This window comes from Procambarus clarkii, chromosome 65 (assembly GCF_040958095.1).
Source record: "Procambarus clarkii isolate CNS0578487 chromosome 65, FALCON_Pclarkii_2.0, whole genome shotgun sequence".
Classification (NCBI taxonomy): domain Eukaryota; kingdom Metazoa; phylum Arthropoda; class Malacostraca; order Decapoda; family Cambaridae; genus Procambarus; species Procambarus clarkii.
The window spans coordinates 27,050,284-27,060,283 of record NC_091214.1 but is presented as its reverse complement, the minus strand read 5'-3'; the positions used below and the strand labels follow the sequence as shown (position 1 = coordinate 27,060,283).

At 46.3% G+C, this 10,000-nt stretch overlaps 1 protein-coding gene across 1 annotated transcript in view; it reads right to left on the bottom strand.

The window, feature by feature from the left end:
• LOC138355037 (cylicin-2-like) overlaps positions 1-9,577 on the bottom strand; it is a 27,956-nt gene extending 18,379 nt beyond the window's left edge. Inside the window, exons 1-3 of the mRNA XM_069309748.1 lie at positions 9,467-9,577; positions 3,626-4,240; positions 3,067-3,285 (exon numbers count right to left, since the gene is read on the bottom strand). Of these exons, the coding sequence (XP_069165849.1) occupies positions 3,067-3,285; positions 3,626-4,240; positions 9,467-9,577 (945 nt within the window). The remainder of the gene's footprint in view (positions 1-3,066; positions 3,286-3,625; positions 4,241-9,466) is intronic.
• Between the last annotated feature and the right edge of the window lie 423 nt (positions 9,578-10,000).

Here is a 10,000-nt window from a genome sequence, read left to right as displayed (position 1 = left end):
GGGGTTGGTGAGGCTGACACTGGTCAGTGTGTGTAGGGGGGTTGGTGAGGCTGACACTGGTCAGTGTGTGTAGGGGGGTTGGTGAGGCTGACACTGGTCAGTGTGTGTAGGGGGGTTGGTGAGGCTGACACTGGTCAGTGTGTGTAGGGGGGTTGGTGAGGCTGACACTGGTCAGTGTGTGTAGGGGGGGGTGAAGCTGACACTGGTCAGTGTCCGTGTGTGTAGGAGGGTGAGGCTGACACTGGTCAGTGTCCGTGTGTGTAGAGGGGGGTGAGGCTGACACTGGTCAGTGTCCGTGTGTGTAGGGGGGGGCGAGGCTGACACTGGTCAGCGCCTGGTTCTCGCCACTAAACAAGCCTGTTATGAGGCAGTGAAGGAAGGTCAGAGATAATTGGTAATTCAAGCCAGGACACGGAGGCGCACTCAAAACTCATCGCGTCTATTCATCGTTCATATTGTTATTAGAACACTTTTGTAAACAGCTCGACTCTTACCTGTTGCTCCTTTGTGTTCACGGCAATTAGCGGTTCGTATCAGGTAAGCAAATTATGATTTGGCATTTCAGTGTTCGGGTGAGTAACTGGTTACTCAATACCTGGAAATTGACTGGTCACTCACTGACTGGTGTTGTCCAGTCAGACTAAACAGTCTGTTTTATGGGGTGGTTGTTAAGGTGAGTAGTGGTTACTGTGTGTTATGGAGAGTAGTGGTTACTGTGTGTGTTATGGTGAGTAGGGTTACTGTGTGTGCTATGGTGAGTAGTGGTTACTGTGTGTTATGGCGAGTAGTGGTTACTGTGTGTGTTATGGTGAGTAGTGGTTACTGTGTGTGTTATGGTGAGTAGTGGTTACTGTGTGTGTTATGGCGATTAGTGGTTACTGTGTGTGTTATGGTGAGTAGTGGTTACTGTGTGTGTTATGGCGAGTAGTGGTTACTGTGTGTGTTATGTCGAGTAGTGGTTACTGTGTGTGTTATGGCGAGTAGTGGTTACTGTGTGTGTTATGGTGAGTAGTGGTTACTGTGTGTGTTATGGAGAGTAGTGGTTACTGTGTGTGTTATGGAGAGTAGTGGTTACTGTGTGTGTTATGGTGAGTAGTGGTTACTGTGTGTGTGTTATGGTGAGTAGTGGTTACTGTGTGTGTGTTATGGTGAGTAGTGGTTACTGTGTGTGTTATGGTGAGTAGTGGTTACTGTGTGTGTGTGTTATGGTGAGTAGTGGTTACTGTGTGTGTGTGTTATGGTGAGTAGTGGTTACTGTATGTGTTATGGCGAGTAGTTGTTACTGTGTGTGTTAGGGCGAGTAGTGGTTACTGTGTGTGTTATGGTGAGAAGTTCAGTGCCTCTTGTCTGTCAGCCTTTTTGTATATTGAGACTACATTAGCAGTCTTCCATATTTCTGGTAGGTCTTCCGTCTCCAGTGACCTACTATACACTATGGAGAGTGGCAAGCAAAGTGCTCCTGCACACTCTTTCAGTACCCATGGCGAGATCCCGTCTGGGCCAACAGCCTTTCTCATGTCCAGATCCAACAGGTGCCTCTTGACCTCATCACTTGTAATTTTGAACCATTCCAAGGCTGCTTGGTTTACTGCAACCTCTCCTAGAGCAATGGCCTCATCTCGTTCTATTGTGAAGACCTCCTGGATCCTTTTGTTGAGTTCCTCACACACCTCTCTGTCATTCTTTGTGTACCTGTCCTCACCCGTTCCATCACTTTTGTCTTCCTCCTGATGTGACTGTGTAGTAGCTTTGGTTCGGTCTTGGCTTTGTTAGCTATATCATCTCCATACCTTTCTCAGCTTTTCTTCTCACACTAACATACTCATTCCTGGTTCTCTGGTATCTCTCTGCTTTCTGGTGTTCTGTTATTTCGGAAGCTCCTCCATGCTCCTTTGTTCAGCTCCTTTACTTTCCAACTCCACTTTCCGGTCCATCTCACTTGGTCTGGACATAACGTGGGAAACAGCAACATCGAAGAAAACCTCCATACTCGTATCGAGCAACACCTCGACATCCTCACAGATCGACATCACCACAACCCCGAAACCAGGATAATCAAGAACCTAACATTATATGGAGGACCTATGGCGATTCCACGACCCAGAGATGGCTTCCTGAACCTTGCAGGAATCAACCTCACTGAGGACCAAGTCACTCTCCTAAATCTGGGCAAAAACTGTCACGTTATGTACAGACCAAGTGAGATGGCCCGGAAAGTGGAGTTGGAGTTCATTTGCTTTCATACATGTCCAATTAAACCACGGATTGTTCTTTTGCTTCTCGTTCGTTTTTTTTCCTGCCGGGCCGGGATAAACCTGTTTACCGCCTCCTGATACTTTTGTGTAACATAGTCTATCATGTCTTGTACGGACTTAGTACTCAGTTCTGTGTCCCATGATATATCCCTTAGGAATTTTCTCATCTCCTCATAATTTCCCTTTCGGTATGCCAGCCCGTTGTTTCCCAGTTCTTTCTTTGGGGGGAGAAATCCTAGTTCAACTAGATACTCAAAGATCAATACACTGTGGTCACTCATTCCCAAGGGTGCTTCCCTCTTAACTTCCCTTATATCCCACTCATTTAGGGTAAATATCAGATCAAGAATATTTGGTTCATCCTTTCCTCTCATTCTTGTCGGTACCTTGATGTGTTGGCTTAGAAAGTTTCTTGTTGCCACATCCAGCAGCTTAGCTCTCCATGTGTTTGGTCCTCCATGTGGGTCTCTGTTCTCCCAATCGATCGTCCCGTGGTTGAAGTCTCCCATAATTAGTTGTCTGCATCCATTCCTTGCTAGCCACAGAAGCTGCTCTCTCTATTACGTTAATGGTGGCCATGTACACTACACTACACGTTGTTTCTATCATGTTCTTGTCTTGGTCTTCTGTCCTTTGGTGGGGGGTTATATATGACTACAACTATAATTTTTTGTCCTCCAATTGCTATGGTACCTGATATGTAATCACTGAAATCCTCACAGCCCTGAATACCCATCTCTTCAAAACTCCAGCCTTTTCTTATCAACAAAAGTACACCACCTCTTCCTCTCCCTTCTCTCTCTTTCCTCACTACACAGTAGTCCTGTGGAAACACTGCAATTGTCATGGTTTTCGTTAACTTTGTTTCTCTGAGTGCAATTATATCTGGGTTTTCTTCTAGTGCCCAGTCTCCAAGTTCACTTGTTTTATTTGTAGTTCCATCTACATTAATATACATTGCCTTGGAGCTCACTTTCTTGTATTCATTCTCTTGTTCCCTTCTTGGTGAGTGTTCTACTATTGGAGGAAGCTGTTCAATAGGTGTGAAGATTTGAGAGGTGGTTAACAGGGTCTCGGAGGATACTGAGGTGAAGGGTCAAGGGAAGGGGGACATGGAGGATATGGGGTGAGGGAAGATAGGGAGGGTATGTGAAGAAGGGGAGAGGGAGGACGGTTAAAGGAGGGAGGGGGAACATGGTGCGAATGAGGGAGGGTGACAGGGTCGGTTTGGTGTGAGGAGGGAGGGTCGATTGAGCATTTGAGTCGGGGCAGGGAGGGTGAAGGGTAGGGAAGGTTTCTAAGTGGAGGAGGGTGGTGGTGATGCCTTCCCCTCTGGTGTTGCTGGGATGCTGGTTGTTCCCCCCTCTTGCCTCTGGGAATGTTGTGTTGGGGGCTGTGATTTCCGGGTTTTCTCCTCTCATCTTGCACGTCTTCCTTGCCTCTGGCGCCATGGCTCTTTCCTCCTTTGTCCTGTCCCTCTCGAGGAATACTTTTTTGTATTCTTCCACATATTGCAGATGGCTCTTCCTATCTTGAACATCCTCCTTCATGGTCTCGTTTGCAAACACAATCTTTATCATGTGTCCTCTGCCTTTGTTGTACCAGCCCAACCTGAAAACCTTCTCAATGTTTTGTTCAGCCCCTTCCATCTTTAACCCTATTAGTACTTCATTCATTGTCTCGCTGTCCTTACTATTCCATTCTTGCCATTTGGAGCTTCCTGTTCTTTGATGCCTACAGCTACCACTGATCTTTCTCTTTCTAGCAGCTGACTGTTGCACCTTGCTGCTTCCTGTGAGGTAACTGCTTGCATGGCTACCTCTCTGTGTGTCCATTGCTTCTGTGCTCTTTCTCAGTATTTCTGTAAATGTTTCATGTACAGAAGCATTTCCTTCCAATGCACCATTTCCATCTTCCCTTTGGATGATTATCTGATGTTCAGCCTCATTTTTTTTCTCTGAGGGATTTGATCTCCTCGCTTGCTGCTGTCAGCTCACTTTGCAGGTTGTTTATTGTATTTTTCATTTCATGCATCTCTTTCCTGAATTCCTTCCAAACTTAACATGGTCACTTTGACTTTAACCTGTTTCCTTGGTGTGTGTCCCTGTCATTTTAGGGTTAGCCAGGGGGGGGGGGGGGGGGGAAAGACAGAGAGGAAGGGAGAGTGTGTGTGTGTGTGTGTGTGTGTGTGTGTGTGTGTGTGTGTGTGTGTGTGTGTGTACTCACCTATTTGTGCTTGCGGGAGTTAAGCTTTGGCTCTTTGGTCCCGCCTCTCAACCGTCAATCAACTATGCTGGTGTACAGATTCCTGAGCCTACTGGGCTCTATCATATCTACAGTTGAAACTGTGTATGGAGTCAGCCTCCACCACACAACTGCCTAATGCATTCCGCCTGTTAACTACTCTGACACTGAAAAAGTTCTTTCTAACGTCTCTGTGGCTCATTTAGGTACTCAGTTTCCACCTGTGTCCCCTTGTTCGCGTACCACCAGTGTTAAACAGTTTATCTTTATCTATCCTGTCAATTCCCTGAGGATTTTGTAGGAAGTGATCGTGTCTCCCTTTACTCTTCTGTCTTCCAGTGCTGTGAGGTGCATTTCCCGCAGCCTTTCCTCGTAACTCGTGCCTCTTAGTTCTGGGATTAGTCTAATGGCATACCTCTGAACTTTATCCAGTTTCGTCTTGTGCTTGACAAGGTACGGGCTCCATGTTGAGGCCGCATACTCCAGGATTGGTCTTACATATGTGGTATACAAGATTCTGAATGATTCCTTACACAGGTTCATGAAGGCTGTTCTGATGTTAGCCAGCCTCGCATATGCCGCAGACGTTATTCTTTTCATATGGGCTTCAGGAGACAGGTTTGGTGTGATACCAACTCCTAGATCTTTCTCTTTCAATTTCATTAAGTACTTTATCTCTTATTCTGCATCCTGTGTCTGGCCTCCTTTTTCCACTGCCTAGTTTCATTACTTTGCATTTACTCAGGTTGAAACTTTAGCAGCCATCTGTTGGACCATTCACTCAGTCTGTCTAGGTCATCGTGTAACCAACTATCATCCTCTGTTTCAGTCTTCCTCATAATTTTTGCATCATCAGCAAACAGAGAGATAAACGAGTCTATACCCTCTGGGAGATCATTTACAAATATCAGAAACAGTATAGGTCCAAGGACTGAACCCTGCGGGACTCCACTGGTGACGTCTCGTCAATCTGAGACCTCACACCTCACAGTAACTTGTTGTCTTCTGTTGTTTAGGTACTCACTTATCCAATGGAGTATCTTCCCTATCAATCCTGCTTGCATCTCCAGTTTTTTCACTAGCCTCTTGTGTGGTACTGTATCAAAGGCTTTCTGGCAATCCAAAAATATGCAGCCTGCCCATCCCTTTCTTTCTTGCTTGATTTTTGTTGCCTGGTCGTAGAATTCAATTAATCCTGTGAGGCAGGACCTGCCATCCCTTAGCCATGTTGATGCTGTGTTACAAAGTTCTTTTACTCCAGATGCTCCACTAGCTTTCTTCGCACGATCTTCTCCATCAGCTTGCATGGTATGCAGGTTAGGAACACTGGTCTGTAGTTCAGTGCCTCCTGTCTATGCCCCTTCTTGTATATCGGGACTACATTAGCAGCTTTCCAAATTCTTGGCAATTTCCCTGTTGCCAGTGATTTGTTATACGCTATGGAGAGTGGCAGGCACAGTGCTTCTGCTCCTTCCTTTAGTATCCAAGGGCAGATTCCATTTGGTCCGATAGCCGTTGTCACATCCAATTCTAGTAAAACGTGGCTTACTTCCCTACTTGCAATCTCAAACTCTTCTAGTGGTTCCTGATTAACGATTCCCTTTCCTATCTCTGGAATTTTCCTTGCTCTAAAGTGAAGACCTCCTGGAATTTCTTATTCAGTTCCTCACACACTTCCTTGTCGTTTGTAGTGAATCCGTCTGCCCCTATCCTTACTTTCGTTACTTGTACCTTTACTGTTGTTTTTCTCCTGATGTGGCTGTGCCGCAATTTAGGCTGAGTCTTTGCCTTGCTTGCGATGTCATTTTGTTTTCCTTCTGCCTCTCTTCTCAACTTGACATATTCATTCCTGGCACTCTGGTAACTTTCTCTGCTCTCAAATGTCCTGTTATTTCTATAGTTTCTCCTTGCCCTTTTCTTTGCTGCTTAGCTAGCCTACATCTCTGATTAGACCATGGGTTTCTCATCTTCATTCAACCCGTTCTCGCACTTGCTTACAGTCGATATTGGTTTATTTAATAAGTGCATATGTGACATACTAATCAATTGTGAATATTTTAGTTTACCTTGAAAAGCTTCATAGAAAACACCGACCTCACCTAACCTTAGTATGTTAAGATAAGCATCTTATTGCTTCTAGATTACAATTATTACTTAACCTATACCGTTGATAGGTTAAGTAATAAATGTAAATAAGAAGCAATAAGATGCTTATCTTAAAATACTAAGAAGGTTAGGTGAGGTCGGTGTTTTCTATGAAGCTTTTCAAGGTAAACTAAAATATTCACAATTAATTAATGTCACATATGCACTTATTAAATAAATAAAAATTGACTATAAGCAAGTGCGAGAACGGGTTGCTTCATTTCATTGTTTTCCTTTTGGACTGAGACAAACTTGTTTGCTGCTTCCTTACACTTCTGCGTGATGTAGTCAATTATGTCTTGGGCCGTCTTTTCCCTGAGCTCTGTTTCTCATGTTATATCTGTTAGGAATTTTCTTATCTTCTCATAGTTTCCCTTTCTGAATGCCAGCCTTTTGTTTTCAGTATCCCTCCTCGAGTTCAATAACCTTTCTTCAACCAGATACTTAAACACCAGTACACTGTGGTCGTTCATTCCTTCTGGGGCCTTGAAAGCTATTTCTCTTATGTTGGAGTCATTCAGAGTGAAGACTAGGTCGAGTCTCGCTGGTTCATCGTTTTCTCTCATCCTTGTGGGTTCTCTGACAAGCTGGCTTAAAGTTTCTTGTCGCCACCTCCAATAGTTTAGCTCTCCATGTATCCTCACCTAAATGTGGTTCCTTGTTCTCCAAGTCTATCCTTCCGAGATTGAAGTCCCGCATGATGAGCAGATGGGATCTATTTCTACAGGCAGCAGAGGCTGCTCTCTCAATTATGGTGTTAACTGCCATGTTGTTGTTGTCATACTCTTGACTGGGTCTTCTGTCATTTGGTGGAGAGGTATATATCACTGCTACTACTACTTTTGGTCCTCCCATGGTCATGGTACTGTTATGAAGTCTCTGAATCCTTCGAAGCCCGGGATAACCTTCTTGAAACTCCATTCCTTTCTCATTAGTAGGGCCACTACTAATGGTAGTGGCCCCACTACCACTAAAGGGGGTAGTAGGGAGTACTACGAATGGGAGGGGGTAGGCCTCCCCTTCCTTCCATCTCTTTCCTTATTACAGTGTAGGCCTAGGAAAACAGCGCATTTGCTATGATTCATGACAATTTTGTTTCTGTGAGTCCAATTACATCTGGGTTCACTTCCTGTGCTCTTTGCCTTAGATGGGATTACAAGCAAGGCAAGTGAACTATGTTCAAGTACATCACCCTGAAACTGACTCTCTTCTGTCCTTTCTCAGTTTCTATTGCTACCCCTGAAGCAGGGAAACAGAGGGGGACCAAGATGGGAGGGCCTATGAAGGGGAACCTGGTGGATCTGGGGTGTGCAGGGGCTGGGAGAATCTGGTACAGAGAGGGTGGTGTAGGAGGGAGGGCTTGGGGAGGGGGGTAGGCATCCGGTCCATCCAGTGGTTGTCGAGAGTCAGCATTGGCTGTTTCTTATTTCCAGTAAATTTAAATTAGTTGAGTTTTGTTGGGTTCCCAGCCATATTGGTGTCTCTTTAAATGAGCGTGCGGATGCTGCCGCTAGAGAAGCTGTCCGCTCTTGTCCCAGCTCCCATAAAGGTATTCCTAATTCCAACTTTTACCCAGTTATTCATTCCTCCATCCTTACCCGTTGGCAGGCTTGTTGGTCGTCTGTTACTGGTAACAAACTACGTACTCTTAAGAGTAGTGTGTCCTCGTGGCCGTCCTCCTACCACCGTAACCGGCGATGGGAAACGGCTCTGGAGAGGTTGCATATTGGCCATACACACTTAACTCATGAGCACTTACTGGAGCGCCGCCCTGCTCCTTATTCTCCAAATTGCATTGTCCCTCTTACAGTCGTGCATATCCTTGTTGAATGTCCTCACTCCCAGGACGAGCGGGTGTCTTGTTTTCCGACCGTCCCTCGCGGTCGCTTGTCCCTCGATAGAATTCTTGGAGAATCGGATACTTTTGATATCGTTTGTGTTATGCATTTCTGTTCTCATATTGGCATCCTTGGTGATATTTAGCGCCCTCTGATTATTCCACATATTTGATGGTGCTACATAACCTTCCCGGTTTCGTGCCTTCTTTTGATAATTACTTTTTTCTCCCCCCCCCCCCCCCCCCTGAAATGAGGGCTTGCAGAGTGGAGAGGCAGGAGAGGCTTAGGTGAGGGGGTGAGAGGGGGAGGCTTGGGGGGTGGGTGAGAGGGGGAGGCTTGGGGAAGTGTGGGAGAAGGGGAGGCTTGAAAGGGTATGTGAGGAGGGAGGGCTTGGGGAGATGGGGAAATGGGGGTCTTGAGGGACAGAAGAGGGAGGATTGCTTGGGAGGGGAGGTTGGGAGAAAGGGAGGGCTTGGGGAGATGGGGGGAATGGGGGACTTGAGGGACAGAAGAGGGAGGATTGCTTGGGAGGGGAGGTTGGGAGAAAGGGAGGGCTTAGTGGAGTGCTCAGGGGGGTGGGGGATACTGGAGGGGTTTAGGGTGTGTGGGAGAATGGAGGGCTTGGAAGTGTGGGAAAAAGGAGGGCATGGGGTATTAGGGGGGCAAGGGGGGGAGAAGGGAGATCCTGGAGGGGGTAGAGTGCCCTAGGTGGGCACCTTGGGCACTAGGGGTTGGGGCAGGTAGGACATCTATTGGGTGGAAGGTGGGGGGTGGTGCTCCTCTCACTGTGTCTGTTGAACTGCTTGTGGAGGGTTCCCCACTCCCCTCTGGGATTGTAGGGCTCGGGGTTACGGCTCCTTGATTACTTTCTTTCTCCCTACGCTCCCTCCTCATAGCTGCTGCCCTGCGTCCCTTGTCATATCCCTCTGCAGGAATACTTTATTGAACTTCGATACAGTTGCTAGTCCACTCCTCCTTGCTAACAATTCCTCTATTGTTCTCTCGCTCGTGAATACCACCTTTATCAATTGGTCTCTGACCTTGTTGTACTGTGAGCCTGAAAACCTTTTCAATATTCTGGTTAGCACTCTCCATCTTTACCCCTTTAAGGATCATATTAACTGCATTTTTGTCCTTGTCTGGCCTCTTCTTTGGACTGGTCCCTGTTTGCTGCCAAATGCCTACTATTACTACAGCTCTTTTTCGCTCTATCAGCTGGCTAGTGCATCTAGCTGCTTCCTGAGAAGAAGCCTTTTCTTAAACAATTCTGCAAATGAGGATATTTTTATAGAAGTTCCCTCAACAGGAGCATCACCAACTCCCTGAGGGATGGTTTGTGTCTGATATTGGGGAGGAGTCTCCTTCAGGCTTTTTACCTCCTCCTTTGCTGCCCTCAGTTCATCCTGCAGCTTGGTTACTGTCTCCTTCATTACCCTCACTCCTTCACTGAATTGATTCCACATTTGCTGGAATGCTACCTTAATCCAGGCTTCGTGTCCCTCCCCTTCTTCAGAGTTT